The sequence below is a fragment of the Sceloporus occidentalis genome, unplaced genomic scaffold, assembly GCF_023333645.1.
Source record: "Sceloporus occidentalis isolate IW3139 unplaced genomic scaffold, rSceOcc1.0.p SCAF_71, whole genome shotgun sequence".
NCBI lineage: Eukaryota > Metazoa > Chordata > Lepidosauria > Squamata > Phrynosomatidae > Sceloporus > Sceloporus occidentalis.
Window position 1 is genome coordinate 4,594,950 of NW_028317051.1, and position 21,383 is coordinate 4,616,332.

Sequence of the window (21,383 nt, forward strand, 5' to 3'; positions counted from 1 at the left end):
GCCAAGTACTCTGGCATCCAAGCCAAAACAATTGGCAGGGAGGTTTTTTTTTTTTCTTTTCCAAAAAAATCTCAAATAACGTTTTAGAGGGTAGAGAAAGAAATTAAACCTACTTCTAGGAATGCAAAACATACAGTTATTTAACACATGAAACTTTTAAATGTTTAAAGTTTAAAACTACTGAAGACAGCACTAGTGTTTAGATTTATGTACATCATAATCCTGTGGCATATACGCCAAAGTAAAAGTGAAATGGTCAAAAAAAAAACTAAAAACGAAGCATGATTAAACCTTACCCAACAGCTTTACGAACCGCTAAAAAGGGGAAAAAAAAACAAAACTTCTAAAACCAGTAAAACCAGACACTGAGAGCTTGTGGACCCTACAAGCCAATAACATTTACTTTGCAAGGAGTATGATGTAGAGAAAAATCCTCCTAGGAACAGTCAATATAATCGCTGCCATTGTCACCTAACAGAGCCCCTATGGAAAATATCATAATCCTACTAGAGCTTAAGTGCTGGATACCAATGATTAACCAAAAAATAAAATTAAAGAGAAAAAAAATGTATTTACAGTATGATGTGATGAGATTCAACCTAGTACAAATTACACATAAATGCTACTAGAGCGTGTTTCTATATATACATGTAGGTGTTGGTAGCCTTGCCTATTTCCACTGCTGCCCATACGAATCCTGATAAAATTCCTGGTTGTCATTACTGTAACCATAGTTACCAGTGTAATCACCGCCTTGCTGCAATGGCTGCTGGGCTATGGGCTGGGTCCCCCAGTTCTGCTGGTTGTTTGTCTGGCGGCGTTTGGAGTCTGGCTGATTGTATCCATCTGCCTTCCTTTTGCCACCAACATTTCCACCTCTACTGCCACGGTTGCCACGTGAGTTGCGGCCCCGCTGCTGCTGTTGCTGAGAAGGCCCTCTTCCGCCTCTTGATCCTCTAGGTGGGCCCATGGGAGATCCCCTGGGGGCATAGCTGGAGCGGCCTCCACGTTGTGGAGGAGCTGGTCTTCCTCTTGGTGGTGGGGGCCCTCCACGGCCCCCTCTGCCGCCTCTTCCTCTCATTGGGTAGCTATCATCATACCCATAGTATGGATCATCGTAGCCACCACGGTAGTCATGGTAGTCATACGAGTAGTAATCATCATAGTAATCTTCATAACCATAATAATCTTGGGGGTAGGAATAACCTCCTCTGCCACCACGTCCCCTGCCTCTTCCTGGGGGTGGCAAACGAGGAGGGGGATAGTAGTAATAATCATCATACCTGGCAAAAAAAGAATTACTATCAAACCAAGTGAAGGCTACTTTTGTAGATCAGAAATGTCTGCAATAGCAGTCTACAAGGTGTCTATTGCAGGATATGGATTTAGCCATAATATGCATTAAATGTATGTGCTACAATTTCATCAGCAGGGCACAAGTGTTTATGACGAGTGTGTAAAAAAGTTAATCTATATAGCCATATATATATATATATATATATATTATATATATATATCCAAGATGTAATTAATGATTCTGTGAATTTGTATTTATACAGTGATTCCACAAGTGAGTGCAGCTTTCATTACAAGCAAAACTGCATTGTTAGTGAGGTCTTTAGGCTACTTCCAGAGCAAGGAGTAGGAAGCAGTATGTGCCATCCAAGTTATATGACAAGCCAAAAAAAGGATCAAGGATTTTTTTATAGATGTAAATCTGCACTGCATTATTTGCCTTGCTTTAAAATCACATGTCAAACACAGGGCCATTGAAATATTCAAACAGCAACAAAAGGGGATTCTCTTTTTATAGTTTTTGCATAAAGGTCATATTTCTATCTAAATGCAGTGCCATGTTTCATTGCATGGGTCTTTTTACCTAGAGGGGCTAGGAGCACATAGATTTATACATTCTTATACATGGCTCCACATGTGCTTCAGACAAATGGTGTTAATAAAGAAAGGTTAAGTGCAATATGACCCTCTGGTCTTTCAATGCCATTTCACAGACTTTGAGAGATGCAACCATTTATAACAAATAAAAAAAATGGTTGTTCTTTAAAAATGTCAAAAAAAGTAGCGGTTCTTTAAAAATGTCAAATTGAAGACTATATTCTTACATGTCTGATTTTAGGACCCCAGAATTTACATTGTCATTGAGTTACAATCTGTTACTATTTTTAAAGCACCAGTGCCTCATATATATGTGTGTGATGCTTACACTGTTGCACAAAGTTGCAAAGGTTAAGGAATGCTCACCCCTCTGTCATTCAAGTGTACAACTAAAAAAGGAAGGTAAAAAAATATATATACAAGTACTTGTAAAATTATTTCTTGTGAAAGAAATTAGTCCTTACTACTAACTAATCCACAGCACCAGATACTTACGAACCACCACGGGAAGCCTGACGTGCAGCTTGCCGTTCCTTTCTTTTCTTGTCAGGAGGCTTTGCCAGCACTATTTCAATTTCCTCCCCTTCTAATTCTGTGTTGTTCATTTCATCCATGGCCTTTGGGGAATAAAACAAAAAAAGTGAAAGTTTTAGAAGAAACAAAAAAAGATTTTTTTAATTAGTCACTATGTGGACAGAAGTATTGGGACACCTGATCATTACACCAACAGGGAATTTGATGACATTGCATACTAAATGCATAGACATTAATATGAAGTTGGTTCCGCACTTTGTAGCTATAATAGCTTCCACTCTTTGGGGAAGGCTTTCCACGAGACTTTGGAGTGTTTGTGTTTGATTTTTTTTCCATTCATCAAGTGCAGCATTTGTGAAGTCAGGCACTGATGTTGGACAAGAAGGCCTGGCTCGCAATCTCCATTCCAGTTCATCCCAAAGGTGTTCCATGGGGTTGTGGTTAAGGCTCTGTGCGGGCCAGTCAAGTTCTTCCACACCAAACTCATCCAATGTCTTTATGCTGGACTTATGTTATTGCTACAATCAAAATTATGTACCGTAAAAACAATAAGGTAGTACACAAGGATCTAAAACAGCTGCTTTGCTGGCAATCTTTTTCTTTTGACTAAGGAAATGATAATTTTCTAGTACAAATGTGTATGTAGACTCACCCTCACAGCAGCATCCCTGTCCTCAAAGTGCACAAATGCATAATCCTTCAATTTCTTCACTCTTTCGAGCTTTCCAAAGACTGAAAAGGCCTTTTCCAAAATCTCTTCGGTCACTGTGGAAGACAAGTTCCTCACAAACAGAACTTTAACCTAGCAAAAAAATAAAAAATAAAAAACAGCACGAGTAAACTGACTGAAATTTAGGAAGTTCCCTAGCCGCATACAATGGGGTTACAGTTTACCTTTGCCATAATTTCAGGGTCTGGCTCCTCCACTGGATCTGCCCATTCCACAGTTACCACATTGCCCCACACTTTCACCTTGCCACTCATCAAACGGCGGCGTGCCTGGGCTGCACTTTTATGGTCTTCATACTCCAGAAAGCAAAATCCACGGTTCTTTTTCTTGTCATCAGGCTGGTGGTAAAGGATTACATCCACCAGACCCTCTGCAAGGCATATACTATGTTATAGGTAAGAATAACATCCAAGATGCACACACTACCTTTTTCTAGTTCCAGAATTGCAAGAAAATATCATGGTGCAAAAAGACTTACAACAGTTCAATCAAATTCCAGAATTTAAAGGAAGAGAAGGCCTGGCTTGCAATCTCTGTTCCAGTTCATCCCAAAAGCATTCCATGGGGTTGAAGTCAGGGCTCTGTGGGGGCCAGGCAAGTTCTTCCACACCAAACCATGTCTTTATGGACCTTGCTTTGTGCACTGTCCAAAATGTTTTGGTATGTCCCTTCTAGCATACCAAGACATTTTGGACGATGCTATGCTTCCAACTTTGTGGGAACTGTTTGGGGAAAGCCCTTTTCTTCTCCAGGATGACTTTGCCCCAGTGCACAAAGCAAGGTCCATAAAGACAGAGCCCTGGTGTAATGGTCAGGTGTCCAAATACGTTTATCCATATAGCACATGTGATATATATATATATATATATATATATATATACACACACACACTGGCCTCTTTATTAGGTATACCTAATTGCTTGTTAACACAAATAGCTAATCAGCCAATCGCATGGCAGCAACTGAGTGCATTTAGGCATGTAGACATAGTCAAGACAACTTGCTGAAGTTCAAACTGAGCATCAGAATGGGAAAAAGGGGGATTTAAAAGGCTTTGAACGTGGCATGGTTGTTGGTGACAGACTGAGGCTACAATTTGCACAGGCTCACCAAAATTGGACAATGGAAGACTTGAAGAACTTTGCCTGGTCTGATGAATCTCGATTCCAGGTGCGACATTCAAATGGCAGGGTCAGACTTTGGCGTAAACAACATAAAAGCATGGATCCATCCTGCCTTGTATCAATGGATCAGGCTGGTGGTGGTGTAATGGTGTGGGGGACATTTTCTTGGCACACTTTGGGCTCCTTAGTACCAATTGAGCATCATTTAAACGCAACAGCCTACCTGAGTATTGTTGCTGACCATGTCCATCCCTTTATGGCCACGGTGTACCCATCTTCTGATGGCTACTTCCAGCAGGATAATGCACCATGTTACAAAGCTCACATCATCTCAAACTGTTTTTTTGAACATGACAATGAGTTCACTGTACTCCAATGGCCTCCACAGTCACCAGATCTCAATCCAGTGGAGCCCCTTTGGGATGTGGTGGAACGGGAGATTCACATCATGGATGTGCAGCAACTGCCATCATGTCCATATGGACCAAAATCTCAGAGGAATGTTTCCAACACCTTGTAGAAAGTATGTCACGAAGAATGAAGGCAGTTCTAAAGGCAAAAGGGGGTCCAACCCGGTACTAGCAAGGTGCACCTAATAAAGTTGCTGCCATGTGATTTGCTGATTAACTTTTTGTATTAACAAGCAATTGAACAGGTGTACATAATAAAGTGGCCAGTGACTGTGTGTGTATATATATATATATATATATATATATATATATATATATGTGTATATACACACACACACACACACACAGTGGGGCAAAAAAGTATTTAGTCAGCCACCAATTGTGCAAGTTATCCCACTTACAAAGATGAGAGAGGCCTGTAATTTTCACCATAGGTACACTTCAACTATGAGAGACAGAATGGGGGAAAGAATACAGGAAATCACATTGTAGGTGTGACAGATCGTCCTGTGCCCCAGACTGGACACATCTGCCCGTCAGCTCCTTCCCTCTCCCAGTAAGTGGACACGCTGTGGCTGTCCGAAGAAAGCAGTCACAGACCAGCACTTCCCTCAATCATGAGACAGGACTTCATGCTTTGAGGTTAAAAACAGAACTGTCTTTATTACAAACACACAGAATTTATATACAATCTCCATTCACTGTGCACCGAACCTAATCCTATCAGCCACATCCCATCACCAATCCCATCAGCCACATCCCCTCACAAATCCCATCGGTATACAGGGGATGTATCAAGTGGGATTAAGGGATACAATGGGTTTCCCCCACCTGTGTTATCCCCCCTGTTGTGCGGGTGCCGTCTGGGCAGACAGGGCTGTGCTGGCTGATTAAGAGCCCCAGCCAGATTATAGGATCGTCTCTTTGAAGGCTGGAGCTGCAGCCACATTCAAACCGGGTACACATAAATATAATAATAATAATAATGTCAGTGAAGATCAGACATGGTTCTTCACATTAGGATTTCTAATTAATTCATTGGTAAAATCCTCGGTAAAATAAGTATTTGGTCACCTACAAACAAGCAAGATATCTGGCTCTCACAGACCTGTAACATCTTCTTTAAAGAGTCTCCTCTGTCCTCCACTGGTTACCTGTATTAATGGCACCTGTTTGAACTTGTTATCAGTATAAAAGACACCTGTCCACAACCTCGAACAGTCACACTCCAAACCCCACTATGGCCAAGACCAAAGAGCTGTCGAAGGACACCAGAAACAAAATTGTAGACCTACACCAGGCTGGGAAGACTGAATCTGCAATATGCAAGCAGCTGGGTGTGAAGAAATCAACTGTGGGAGCAATTATTCGAAAATGGAAGACATACAGGACCACTGATAATCTCCCTCGATCTGGGGCTCCACACAAGATCTCACCCCGTGGTGTCAAAATGATCACAAGAACGGTGAGCAAAAACCCCATAATCACACGGGAGGACCTAGTGAATGACCTGCGGAGAGCTGAGACCAAAGTGACAAAGGCTACCATCAGTAACACACTACGCCGCCAGGGACTCAAATCATGCAGTGCCAGACGTGTCCCCCTGCTTAAGCCAGTACATGTCCGGGCCCGTCTGAAGTTTGCTAGAGAGCATTTGGATGATCCAGAAGAGGATTGGGCGAATGTCATATGGTCAGATGAAACCAAGGTAGAACTTTTTGGTAGAAACTCAACTCGTCGTGTTTGGAGGAGAAAGAATGCTGAGTTGCATCCAAAGAACACCATACCTACGGTGAAGCATAGGGGTGTAAACATCATGCTTTGGGGCTGTTTTTCTGCAAAGGAACCAGGACGACTGATCCGTGTAAAGGAAAGAATAAATGGGGCCATGTATCGTGAGATTTTGAGTGAAAACCTCCTTCCATCAGCAAGGGCATTGAAGATGAAACGTGGCTGGGTCTTTCAGCATGACAATGATCCCAAACACACCACACGGGCAACGAAGGAGTGGCATTTCAAGGTCCTGGAGTGGCCTAGCCAGTCTCCAGATCTCAACCCCATAGAAAACCTTTGGAGGGAGTTGAAAGTTTGTGTTGCCCAGCGACAGCCCCAAAACATCACTGCTCTAGAGGAGACCTGCATGGAGGAATGGTCTAAAATACCAGCAACAGTGTGTGAAAACCTTGTGAAGACTTACAGAAAACGTTTGACCTCTGTCATTGCCAACAAAGGGTATATAACAAAGTATTGATATGAACTTTTGTTATTGACCAAATACTTATTTTCCACCATAATTTGCAAATAAATTCTTTAAAAATCAGACAATGTGATTTATGGACTTTGTTGTCCATTCTGTCTCTCATAGTTGAAGTGTACCTATGGTGAAAATTACAGGCCTCTCTCATCTTTGTAAGTGGGAGAACTTGCACAATTGGTGGCTGACTAAATACTTTTTTGCCCCACTGTATATACACACATTAAGCTAGTCTCAGGCTCAAATAATACAAATGTATAATACGAGGCCTACCAAACAGGTGTAATACACAAATACAGTGTATTAGCTGTGCAATGTATACAAAAAACAAAAACGGTCTGCGCTTCTTACCCTAATAAAGTTGGCAACAAATATATAACATAATATAAATGAGAGGTTTTGGTTATATGAATTGGCCAAAGCATAATTAAGCTCACCCGCCACGTCAAGGCACCTACTACTCTCACCTCCTACATAGTGGGCACACAAAGCAGTTTATACTGCCACGAAAACCTTTTCTTTTCCCTGTTTGCACATATTTGAGATTGTTGGCTCCTCATCAGTCTGGTTGCAGCTTGCTGTCCAGGGGTTAATGGGAAGGAGGTTTAATTGCACCTCCCCCAAAACACATTAATAAGGTTTTGGTAGCAGTATTAATATTATTTATTGTTTTGTGTGCCCACTATGTAGGAGGTGAGAGTAGGTTCTCACCCTATTGAGAGTGTGCCTTGATGTGGCGGGTGAGCTTAATTATGCTTTGGCCAATTCATATAAACAAAAGCTCTCATTTATATAATCCCCTAAGGACAATGGGTGGTCCCTAAACCCATTGAAAACAATGCATTTTGATACATGTACAGGCTTTGTCATTAAGGGGTTAAGTTTATATATTTGTTGCCAACTTTATTAGGGTAACAAGCGCAGACAGTTTTTGTTTTTTTGTATATATACACATTACACATACACACTAATTCAAAAGTCTGTTTTCTAACATAAGAAGGAATAGTAAACCGCCTTCCAGAGAGATTTTAAACTGAGACAGACTTGCCAAGCTGAGTTACACAGTCCAGGAATTATGGGCGTGAGTTAGTACCTGTCACTTTACTGAACTCCTCCAGAATATTTTCCTTTGTCTTGTTTTTGGGGATAGAGCCTACAAACAACCTGTTGTTTGCCACAGAAATGCAAACGCCAATATGCTTTCCAGGACGTATTTCATAGTTATCACACTGAAACAGAGTAAAAAACAAGCTGAGAACTAAAACGTCACAATGTGAGGGACTCAGGAATACTAACTTGAAATCTGCTGCTACAATATCATATTCTGGTTGTGTACAAATTACAGCAATACAAATGTATATTAGCAGCCCCCCCAAAAAAGACCTTTCAACTGTTTAAGATAGCCTTGTATTATATGACAAATGTAGATTTAAATGTAGATTGCATTTGGAAAACTAGATAGCTTTTATCACGCTGAATAATGCAAGTAACAGAGAACCATAGTTTATGTACTAAGTTACAGCAATTAAAACAACCTCCCTGTTCATTATTAAAGTCCACCACAGTCGTTTCACCAGCAAAAGTTTGTTTTAGCTGCGTATTATGCAGGGCCAGCTGACAACTTCTTGCACAAGCAGCTCAATGGGGTTGGACCCTCAGAATGCATATGGAAGTCAAAAGAAACCGGCAGCAAACTCTACTGCCAACTCATGCATTAGAGAATAAATTGAATTACATTGGATTTGGTTCACATAGAAAAAAGGCTCTCTGGAGTATAAGCTTTCATCCAAATTTAGATTGTGGCACAGATATATTAATAGTGATAATAGTGATCAGGCGCTAAATATTGTATAATTAAATAATTATATACAAAAAGAGATATTTTTAAAATATAAAAAAAAAATATATTATGTGTGAATATAAATAATGCTGCAAACACTAATAGGATAACCCCAAAATACCTATAGTAGTAAACAAGATATAATAAAGTGTTGCGCCTATAATTGTAAAGGTGACAGTAAAATTACTTATTACATCAATATAATGTGCAATATGAATAAACAAAAAACAATACTTATATTGATTTTCCAGTCTCCATTCGTTGTGTCAAAATCATGTATCAATATATGGAAACAAAAAAGAAACAAAAAAATCATAGTGCTTTCCGCAAATATATGTGAATCAAGTGTATCCTCTATATGTTGTTTCACTCACATGGAGATGAGCAATAAGTTTGCTCTGACTTGTTGAGATATACAGCAAAGGAGTTTCGGCTCCGTTCCCGCCGAACAAGTTGTTTTAGGACGCCCTCTCCGAATCCCTTCTTCGAGTGGTTATGCCGTCCACACAGCAGGAGCACGGATCGAATCAGTACAAAAATAGAAAGGCAGGGAGGTGAGATATAAATGTGTATTTAATATTTAAAGAAGAAGCCCGATTGGGTGAAACGCGTTTGCGTGTTGGATCGTCATCGCGCTACACCTGCAAGTCGTTCGCCTTTTTTGTTTCCATATATTGATACATGATTTTGACACAACGAATGGAGACTGGAAAATCAATATAAGTATTGTTTTTTGTTTATTCATATTGCACATTATATTGATGTAATAAGTAATTTATTGTCACCTGCACAGATATATTCCTTACCTCATAGCTAATCTTCTTTAATGTAACTATCTTTTCAACAATATATTTTACACTGTAACCATGCTTTCCATCATTATGGAGTGCTAGAGATCTTGCTGTCCTGCTTCCTTGACAAAAAAAAAAACATTGAGAAAAAAACTGTCAATTATGATTAAAGTGACAGTTTACTGTAAATCTTGGCCCCATTAAAGATGAATGCATATTAGACACTTAGAACAGAATCCCCCCATGCATTTGAAAGGGGAACAATGTGAAAAGATAAAGGGACCACAGAGCTTTCATATGAATTTAAGTGCATATGGTGCCTCTGTCTGGCCCATTTTTGTCAGGAATTAGTGTAACCCACCAATTGACAGCAATAGCTGTAGCTATCCATGATGTGGGAACAAAAGTGCAAAAAATATCCTCTTATGTATTTGTATAGCAAGTATTCCCTACTTTTGCTGCATGTTGTCAAGAGCTGAAAATACCCACCAATTTGACAGCTTCTTGTGCTCCATCCTTATTACAGAAAGTAATAAAAGCATAGCCTCGATTCTGTCCAGAGAGTGGATCCATCATCAGACGCAAGTCCCAAATCGGACCTGCTTTCTCAAAAAGAGGTACCAGCTCATCTTCATATAGGTCCCTGGGTATCTTGCCCACAAACACCTGCTTAAAAAAAATACAATGGTTTTTAAACATCCAACCAAACTGCGATGCTTCTAATGTCAGACTACCATAGAATTATAAAACAATAAAAGACGACAGACACTAAGCTACTGAATTAACCACTGGTACCGACCTCTGTTCCAATCCCAGGTTGAGCACAAGAGGATATGGATTCTGGAGGAGGACCTCCATATTTTCTCTGCCCTGTGGTTACATCCAATGTGTAGCCAGTTCTTTCTAGCAGTGCCTGGGGGGCGGGATACAATTATATACAATTAGGAAAAAACTAATGAAGCCATCACATGGCTATACATCAGAATATTTTGTCAAAACTTCCATAAAACAGGATCATTACAATTAAAATATATACAACGTAAGATTAATAAATTGTAAGTGGCACACAGGAAAATAAGGGCTAATATGTTAAAACAATTTGCTAAAGTAGTAGATTTTATGTTAGATTGTTAGAATCATCTAGCCAGTACGCATTGAATATTTCTGACAGCATCTCTGCAAATTTACCGTATTTGTTCAATCACAAGATTAGTTTTTCTTTTCAAGAAGCAATTAAAGAAAAAAGAAAAAAAAAAGTTAACAATAACAATTCATATCTCTTCAAACAGTTTACCTTTATCTTTGATTCATCTGGACCCTTGGCATTCTCCAAGGCTTTGGTCCCCTGCTTCTCTCTTTGCCTATATTGTTTCATAACTCTGGAGCTTCAATTCTGCAAAAAACAAAATTTCAAAATGTAGCAAACACCATAGTCAAAATACTATTTGATTATATAGGACTGCAGCTTCAACTGGTATCAATTGGTACATCTCTGTCCCTAAGGAATGATAAAAAGAAATAAGGGGCTACCCAATCTAAAACAAATTTGGTAGCGGGGTGGTCAATCCTGTGAGTAGGCAGAAACATTTGATGCCAGATAAGATTAATTGATCCCATCTAGTCTGCCCATTTTTCTGGATGTAAGACTCAGATCTTACAGAGTCCTTGATCTTATATTAGATTCAGGATAGCTTTACGCCCATCCCATGCATGTTTAAATTCCCTTTCTGTGTCAGCCCCAACCACTCCTGTCCAGGTGGAAGGAAAGCAAACATTTCCACTGGGTCAGATTAAACAACTGCACATAGAGTCTTGTATGCCAAAAACTGCATCCACAAAGGATAGAATTTAAATGGTAGTGCTTTATAAAGCTAAATTAAAAGATTAGCTTTATGAGATGGGAAGCATATCTGCACCAAAACTTACATTTTGAAGCAAGAGGTGTACTCCAAAGACCCTTCTTTGTCTACCAATTTCAACATGGTTGGATTTATTCTCTAAAGCAGGAGATGTCAGGTGCGTTTGTAGTTCTTTTAACTTTCATATGCATTCCGAAGGTCCAACCCAGTTAGCTTATTTTGCATTCCCTACCTATGACCAGGATGCCACAATTGATCTAGTAGAAGAGGCTTTAAGGACATCAAGAAACTCCTTTCTAGCTGCTGTGTTCTAGAACTAAGGAAGGATAGAGGCAGAAGAAAGGGGATCTTCTGTTTGTGATGGAAGCTGGTAGCAACATTTGAAACAAACCCTGGAACCAGAATAAGAGTAATCTTCTCCTCAAAGATCTTCAAAAACAATTCCCTCTTGGAAAGGGCCTGCATCTCACTCAAGGCAATAAAAAAAAAGTCTTGACTGTCAGCAGACACAAAGAAGCTTGGACTTTACACTGATTTTACATCAACTAGTTGAGAACCAGCATCAAACCCCTTTTGGGAACCCTTGCCTTCACAGCTATTTTTCGGTCAAGAAAAATGCTGAGGGTTGCAACCTGAACCTTGATGGTAGGGGGAAAGGGACCTTTCACAAACTCACCTTGTAGAAAAAAATGGCAGAGATGATACAGCAAATGGTGAAATTCCCCTACAATTATTTCCTCCAGATCTTCTCATAACAAAGTCAGCTTAAGTGAAGCGATGAAAGGATTGGAAAAGCCCTTCTGAATCAGAATTTCAATAGTCATGCTGTCAACTTTAGTTTTTCAGGGACCAAGTAGCTCACTGGACTCTGGCTAAGTAGATCTGGCGATACAGGCAGAGGAAAGAAAGGCTCTAGCAACATCCTCACCAGCTCTGACTACTACATGTTCCACAGCCAGACCAGAGCAATAACAATAACAAAGGAATAGTCTTTTGTCATTTTCTGGACCATCCTTGATATTGTTGGCAAAGGTGAAAAAAAGATACTTGCCACACTGAAGTCCCAGGCATGGGCATCTAGGCCTTCCAGACTTGCTCCGGGACCTAAGGAAAATAATCTTGTCACCTTTTTTTATTGGATGGTGATAACTGGATGACCCCATCATTGGCACACAAGATTGAATACCTCTGTTTGAAGACTCCACTTTCTCAGTAGCACAGGATTTCAGACAAGATAATCTGCAGTGATGTTCAGAACACCTCTGATAAAAGCAGCAGTCAGCCTTTCCAGAAATGACTCCACCTGGAAATGCATGCAGTTAGTAGGCAGAGATTGTGATGGCCTTTTCAAGTTATCTTCACAGATTGACTCCTGATGCGCTATTCCCAATGCCTTAACACATTTCAGACTGTGAGAAGCTCACAATAATTGAATGATTCGTTCTGCACATTGTAAACCAGCTGAAAGGATATCACATTGCTCCTTAGAGATTAGCATTTCCTAACCGCCAAAGAATAGACACATTGTTGGGAAGCATGGTGTAATTGTCCACAGGCAAGGAAGACCTGTCGTCTTAGAAGAAAAACTGTAGTGGATGCATGATCGCTAGGACTGAGGCAAACCTGATGCTGAACTTCAATTCCAGGGCAGATCTAATTAGAGAAACCATCCTCCTTTATTTTAACAGGTGTTTCTTTTAAAGCTAATCTCTTGCTTAAAAGGAAAGAGGACTCTATTAGTATATAATTTAAGAATTTTTCTAAGATTTTCACACCAAGCCCCACTTATATATATCCATAAATCTCACCCAGAAGGATGCACAATCCTCACTGTCAAAACCTTGCAAAGTAAAGCACAGAAGAAATGACCATCATTAACTGCCTTTAGAGAGCAAAAAAAGTACATACATACATACTTATACACACAAAAATGTGCCATTGGAACACAGGAGGGATGGTTGCTGATAAAGGGCCTCTGTATGTCTACGAAGCTAAATCATTAAAGATCAGCCGTTTCCCGCTACAGTCATATACAACTTTAGCAATGTCTACGCTGTATTTCTGATCCATTTTATGTTATCTTGAGGAACATATACACATACATACACACACACACAATTTTAAATGATTCAAGAACTATGAAACCAAACATTTTCACGAACACAAATTACTTTTAAATACTTTGATTTGTTCATACAATGAAACTCCACACATGGTTGAGTACTGATTAAACTGGATGTCCTAAACACCATAGAAAGTTGGTTAACCTCCAGCAAAAAAAAAACAAAACACAAACCACCACTCTAATGCTACTTAAAGGGACAGTTTAATACCCCTGTGAGCCCAAATAAAGAATAATACATAATTAAGTACTTTATGAGTATTATGCACGCAGTAAAATGCATTATTTAAAAAACAGGGGGAAAAAAGGGAGGGCAAGGGGCAAAGAAGGCACAGACAAGTTGTTAAGTTGGGGGCAATTTTCACACCAAGGCCCTCTGGTTTCCTAGTTACTTCCCTTTAAATGGATATGATAGTTGAGACATTCCTTTAACTTTTCATAATGCCCTCCTTGTAAATGTATGGGAGTGACCCATACCGGTCTATTTACTAAAGGGAGAGTTGCAGTTTTAACTTCACTATTCATTATGGACATCCACAGCAAATTTTTCAGCAAGAGCCTAGATATGATACATAATAAAATGTATAAGAAGACTGAACAAATCTCATTGATTTAACTATGCATTAAACTGCGCCAATCAAGCTCCCCCTGGAGCAGAAGCTTACTGCAGTTGGCCCTTGAGGTTTAGTGAAGTCAAGGAGCTAAAACACAACTCTTCTGCCAACAAGACACCCACCCCTTAGAGGTGTAAGCAGGCTGTCTGATAACAATCATCTCACCTGACATTAGGAGCCAGCATCTCTACAACACTTAAAAGGATTTAAATGTCTTTGAAAGCTTCCATGACATTAGAAAAAAATAAGACACTTGATCTTATTTTTTTTTTTTATATATATATAAAGTTCTGGAACACTTAAGTGGGAAAACTGCAAAATTTTGCAGATTTTTTTTAATGTTTTATTTTTAGTTATTTTTTTAAATTGGGTTGTGTTATATTCTGAAAATTCTGGCTTTGAGAACTAGTACAAAAACATCATGTTGTTAATAAACATAAAATAATCATACTAAATTGTATAATAATATCAAATTACCTGTAACTTTTTACAATGACATATGAGGCGGCTAAAACAGTAGTTCAAATTTTAACAAAAAAAAATATGTCTTAAATCTAACCAAAGGTTCAGAAAGAAGAACTAGCATATAACATTCTATACTACAGCACACATGCAAATGTGCATTAGATCGTTTATTTTCAGTCTTGGATTAATTCTCATCGGAAACCCTAACTTGGCACAGGACCTGATAGACAGACATCTTCAATTGATACAGCCTGATCATGTTATACAATAGAGCTTCTATAACACACTCTAAAATCTATTTTACATTATAAGCTTTTATGACCAGTGAAATCTGAGCAGCCCCCATTTCCAGGTGGTCCCCTTTGAGCCAAACGCATCTCCTGACACATTGTATTTGTATGACCAGACAGCTCCAGTGCTTGCTCGGAGAGGGGGGAGTCTAATGAACCCCACCATGCACACGTGAAGAAAGTGCTCCCATAATTTCAATTGGAATTCTTTCCTGCCACTGATTGGCTGTTTGAAGCAGCCAATGAGTGGCACAAACAGTAAGACCATGGAGGTGGTGTTCGACTGCAGATTCTCCATGAGGTATTTTTTTTTCTTTTTACATTTTAAAAAATGCATAGTAAAATACTTTAATATGTCATATTGGAAAGGCTGCCTGTGACATTAAACCGGCTATCTGCACTGTACAATGAGTAAACAGGACAAAAAAAGTAGTGTATAACGTAACAATTTGTCTTCAAATACATTATTATGTTTCGAAACTTATTCTTTATTTAATAGTTTTCCTGCAAATAGAAATACCAGTATAGGTTCCAAGATGTCCTACACATGGAAATAAATTCCTTTGGCCCCAGAGTCATTTATAGCTAAAATTAGTGTAGCCTTGTATAGTTCATGTTAGGGTCATAGTAATGTTCTACACTGAAAAGGCTTCTTATCAATGCAATCTCTTAGTAACTTGGAAAGACAGGGGCGAAGAGTATAAATTAGGTGGTGTGATACTTAAAGCATACAGATAGTATAAATATAATTTTTAAAACACACACACTTTTTTGCTACTAGCTAAATAACAATTTGCAGGAGTCACATATACCACTTATCAGTCTTGCACAATTAATAAACTGGTTAACTGAACACATTTCCACACATAGATTTCTTAATAATTTACAAAAAAAAAAATCAGTACTGACACAGAGACAGGTATATCGTGTTTTCGTGTAACGATAGCAGGGGATAATTTTATTTTAAGATGACAGACATTTTACAGCAGTAGCTATGGTATTTTTTAGACCGGCAAACATAGCTTTCAAACAGTTTGGTACACAAAAGATCTATATAATATGCAAATTAGTGTATACTTCATTGTCTGTTTTAGTGGAATGATTACACAGTCTTTAAGGGTCAATTCATATTTTTTCATGTTTTTATTTACTAAACAAAAAAAAAAAAGTAGAGCAGTGTATTAAACCACCAAAATACCAAGAAAACTATTGTATCAAGAACTACCCCAATACACAAAGATCGTATTTTCATTAAGTAAAGTTGACACACATTGTGAGTGTGTATATATATATATATATATATATATATATATACACACACACACAAACACACACATACACCCAATGTATGATCTCAAAAGCACGCAATCGTACAAGACACAAGTCATACAACTACTTAGAAAATGTTAGATGTCATCATGATACTTAAGCCACCTCCACATGACGTAACCAAGAACACAGACCACAGCGATGTCATGCCAAGTTGCTAATTGTTTATTGCACGTAACAAAGCATCATAGACACTTAAATGAAGTGTAACTTAATAGCTAAATATGCCTCGTAAAAAATAGACTGAATTGCATAGACGCTTTACTCCTGGTCCACGGATGACATGTACAATAATTAACCCCATTCAAATAGACACCGGCTCCACGCCTCCTCCTTATCTCCTAACACAACAAGAACAATGGCGGCCGCCTAATTGACAAGGAGCTGCCACTAACACCGACCACCACGTTATTTGTTTTCAGGGAATCTAAGGCCACGAAGTACAGCTGATTATAGATCATATATGGAGGCACTTACCGAGCCCGGTAAAATGTAACACCCCCAATCCCGTTATCAATACTCTACGATGGTAAAATGGCGAGCCTCCCCTTGTCAAAAACACGCCCCCTTCTCCTGTGTCATTCAACCAATCACACAAGCCGTATGCAAGGTTTACGAAATTACATTTCAGGGGTTAGCCTATTAGATCACAAAACTCGGGAACGAGCGGGAATGGAGGTGGAAAGTATTGGCCAATTAGAATGCTGTAGAGAAAAAAAGGGTGCCAATATTTTATAAGAAAGGGATATGAGATTGATGGCAGTGGAAAAATCACAGGATCATCCAATCACATGATAACTTTTAGAAGGCGTGTCAAAGCAAGTGGGCGGGAGTAAGAGATGCTGATGACAAAATGACAATAGAGACCTTACAGTCGTGGGTAATCCTATTGTTAAACGCAGAAAAGGGAAAGCACTGTGGAGTTAAACTATAAAATAATTGTAATTCCAAGCAACGACATTCAAGGACAGCAGCTTTGGGTAATGCTTCCCGCCAATACCGTGCGTGCAGCGGGATGTGCACCTTATGTGTGATGAACAAGCGAGTTTTAATAAAAATTTGCATTAGTGATTTATTCAGTTATATTAACACACATAATTTATAAATGTAGTTCAGATTTGCCTCTGGGTATTCTTCTGATACTCTAACTGTTGGGTTTCTATTTCTTTGAACATTTTTTGTGAGCTTGCATATTTCCCAACAATATATTAATTATGAGGTATTTAGAAGAATAATGTATTTTATTCTCACAATCTTATTACAATTTGTGTAATCTACCAAATACATATGCCCCTTACCCCATTCAAAGATATTTTCTCAGACAGCAAATCAAAGAGAATTGGTGCCCTGCAAATGTTCTCAATTTTTCTTTTTTTCCCTGACAACCTAGGGGTTGGCACACTGGGCATCCTTTTTTATGGGCAAAACAGCTCATGGACCAGGCTTGAATCAGCTAGGTTTTATGTAGGGAAGTGGACCTTACTGCAATGTGGGTGACTTAATGGATTATAACCCTTTAAAACCCTCATTATTACTCAGTGTACCACATTTTATATTATATTTAAAATGTTTGCAATATCTACCCGTTCTCAGTGTGTTGTAGTAATGTTCAAAAAAATATTGTGGTATTGATTTATCCTACCAAATATTTTTTGTATTGAATAAGAAGCTGGCCAAATAAGAATTTGCCACTGAATGGCTTCTTGAAGCAGTCAATCAGTGGCAGGAAAATGCTCCCGCTCAAATCAGTGGGAACGCTTTTAGTGCGTGCACACAGGAGACCACCACATATAATGAACACCAGTGGTTAAATCATCTTGCACATATACCATCTATGTACCGTATTTGATTATAAGACGACCGACACAATTTTAATATTAATTTAGGAAAAAAAGAAAAAGCCTGAATATAAGACTACCCTATGGGAAAAAAAAGTTTTACTAGTAAATATTAATTCACTTGTAAACAATTTTTCATTTTTAATAAAAACTATGATTAAGAATTTTTATTTTTTTTTTCCTTTTATTTGCAACTCTGCCCCAGTTAGGGTTATGCCACGCCGGTGTCATAGACGCCCGGCGGAAGTGCCGGCACCAGAGGAGGTTGTCTGTGCGTATCCCGCAAACATTCACCGGCTGCGGGATGCGCACAGACAACCTCCGCTGTTGCCGGCACTTACGCAAGGGCTTCTATGGTGGAGCACCGAAAGGTCATGTGATGCCGGTCATAGACGCTCCGGCACAGATGTACACCAGCTGCCAGAGAGGAGAACCCAGGTGCCCTGCAGTGCTGCGGGGGATCTGGATCTTAGTCTTGTAGTCAGACCTCTATGTGAGGTCTGATTATAAGACGATGGGTATTTTTCAGAGCATTTGCTCTGGAAAAAACCTTGTCTTATAATCGAGCAAATACGGTATATATCAGAAGATAATTTATGACAAGATTATGTATTTATGCCCACTGTACAGTTGTAACAGGTGTGGAGATGATAGGAACTTAGAAGCGGAACCAGGGCATCAGAACCAGGGCCGGCCTTTGGGGTGTGCGACCGCACAGGGCGGGGTCCGACGCCACCGTAGCGTACCTAGCGGGGGGGGGGGGTGCGGTCTTGAGTGATTTTAAGCCGGTTTAAGGATCTCCCTTGAACCCGTCTTAAAATCACTCAAGGGAGCCGGAGGTCTGTTAAAGACCTCCGATACCGCTCCCTTGTGATCTGCGCGGGAACTGCTGCTGTGCGCCGGGGTTTGTTGTCAGATCCTGGCGCACAACACTGAAGCCGCGCCCACCGCTGTCCGTGCCCTCTGTCCCGGAAGAAGACAGAAGAACTGAAGAAGAGGAGCGAAGAGAAGGAAAAGGAGCTGTAAGGAGAAAAGAGGAAAGGTAGGAAAGCATTCAGTGAGAGTGGATTGGTATATGTGTGGATTGGTGTATGTGTAGATTGGTATATGTGTGGATTAGTATGTGTGGATTGGTATGTGTGTGGATTGGTATATGTGTGGATTAGTGTATGTGTGGATTGGTATATGTGTGGATTGGTATATGTGTGGATTAGTATGTGTGGATTGGTAAATGTGGATTGGTAAATGTGGATTGGTATATATGTGTGGATTAGTGTATATGTGTGGATTGGTATATATGTGTGGATTAGTGTATATGTGTGGATTGGTATACGTGTGGATTGGTATACGTGTGGATTGGTATACGTGTGGATTGGTATACGTGTGGATTGGTATACGTGTGGATTGGTATGTGTGTGGATTAGTATATGTGTGGATTGGTGTATATGTGTGGATTAGTGTATATGTGTGGATTGGTATGCGTGTGGATTGGTATACGTGTGGATTGGTATGCGTGTGCATTGGTATGCGTGTGGATTGGTAAGTGTGTGAGAGTGATGGGTGTTATGCTGTACCATTTCCAATGTCTTTTTCATGATCTAATTATGCTCTAAAAGTACATCATAACTCCCATCATTCTATACTGTTCCGTACAGTGGCAGAGCTGGGAGGCAGAGGCCTTGCACCCCCACCGCAGGACTCCTGAAAGGTAAGTGAACTTCAAAGAGGGAAAGGGTAGATAGTTAGGAGGGGGTAGATAGGGAGAAGGGAGTGAGACAGGGGAAAGGGGGTAGATAGGGAGAAGGGAGTGAGAAGGGGTAGATAGGGCAGAAGAGAGTGAGAAGGGGTAGATAGGGCAATCATACTCCTATCATGCCAAGTCTGCGAGTACATCCTGGAATCTGGGTATGCCTGGGCATGATAGGAATGTGATTGCTGTTAACAATCATGTATATATATATATAATATTGTTATTTAATTGTTTTGTCCTATTTTGGTGTGTTACTAACTTTAAATAAAAGTGTTAGATTTTTTATGGTGTGGGGGGGGTCATATTCGGTTTTGGCCAGGTAAATGCTGCACTTTCGGTTTCAGTCCAGAATTCGTTTCGGTGCATACCTACTACTAAGCCAGACAATGAAGTGGTAGGCCTACACCACATCAATGTTTGGCATAGTATATAGTGATTGGGGTTTTGTTACAAGTTTTTATTTTCTTTGGGATGGGGGGGACGCCAGAGGAGTAGCCCGCACAGGGCGCCAGAACACCTAAGGCCGGCTCTGATCAGAACAAAGTCATGACGCAGAATCAGAGATCAAGGACAAGCAAGGAGTCAAAGCCAATAGGAACATCAAAGCCAAATTGGAGAGCAAATCATAACAGAAGGTCAAGGCGGGTCAAACCAAACAGGACGCAAGAGCCAGAAGCAAGGTCAAGAAAAAGCCTATATACCAGTACCAAGAACACAGGAATGTTTACAGCCACCAAAGGCAAGTGGAAGACTGAAATTTCAGACTTTATAAGGTGCTTCCGTTTCGACTGGAGGTCAGGTGGTATAAAATTGGGTCGGTGACGTCACTTGTGTGCATGCCATCCTCGCTCACTGCAAGGAAGGGCCGGACGTCTACTTACAGGGAAAGTTAGATACATCATGGTGCATCGCAGGACCTTGCGGTTGCAGAGATAAGTTCTTTCAACAGTACTGCAGAATATGAGGATGCTATATAAATTTATAAATCGTATAAACATGTTTAAAACTTTTCTATGACCAGTTTCTCACCATGGACTGTTATTTAGGATGGTGAGTCCTTATGAACTTGTCTATAAAAAAACAAAATCAAGGCTTCTCATGCAGCATGACCCTGGCAAGAATCATGCCTATGATACTTGATTTGTTGACTGATTATCAGTAACTGATAAGTATTACAAATCCTGTGTATGTGAAGAAGCCACACTTACCTACAATTAGACACTATAGTACAACTTCATTTCAGCCCTGACAGGTGTGCTCAGTGAGATACATATGAGTAAAACATCTCCTGGTTGGTGTGTGTGGATATCACTCAGTGGGCACTGAAAAGAACTAGGGCCTATTTTATTCTGGGAAAGGGTATTGTCCCAGAATCAGATTTTCTAGTTACTGGTTTTGTGCAATCTGAAACAGTTGGTTACATAGTACCACGTACTTCTATTACGAAAGCTGCTGTTGGTGCACCTACTAAGAAGCCTGGTGAACATTCTGTAAAATTGTATCTGTGCTCACATTCTTTGGGCAATCATATCATATCATA

General features: G+C 39.7%; 1 protein-coding gene across 4 annotated transcripts; it reads right to left on the reverse strand.

Annotated features, from left to right (window-relative positions):
- Window positions 1-670: 670 nt before the first annotated feature.
- On the reverse strand, window positions 671-10,954 carry LOC149286286 (heterogeneous nuclear ribonucleoprotein R-like). Of its 4 annotated transcripts, none has more exons than XM_089494284.1 (8): window positions 10,871-10,954; window positions 10,376-10,489; window positions 10,066-10,242; window positions 8,039-8,174; window positions 3,322-3,527; window positions 3,080-3,229; window positions 2,389-2,510; window positions 671-1,283 (listed from the first exon to the last, which is right to left on the reverse strand). In XM_089494284.1, exons 1-8 carry the CDS (start codon window positions 10,949-10,951, stop codon window positions 671-673), a joined length of 1,599 nt encoding a protein of 532 aa, XP_089350410.1. In that variant the 5' UTR covers window positions 10,952-10,954. The 4 variants fall into 4 exon arrangements, with proteins under 4 accessions (XP_089350410.1, XP_089350407.1, XP_089350408.1 ...); XM_089494281.1 differs by having other exon boundaries at window positions 3,322-3,536; window positions 10,871-10,951; XM_089494282.1 differs by lacking the exon at window positions 10,376-10,489 and having other exon boundaries at window positions 10,871-10,951.
- Window positions 10,955-21,383: the final 10,429 nt, after the last annotated feature.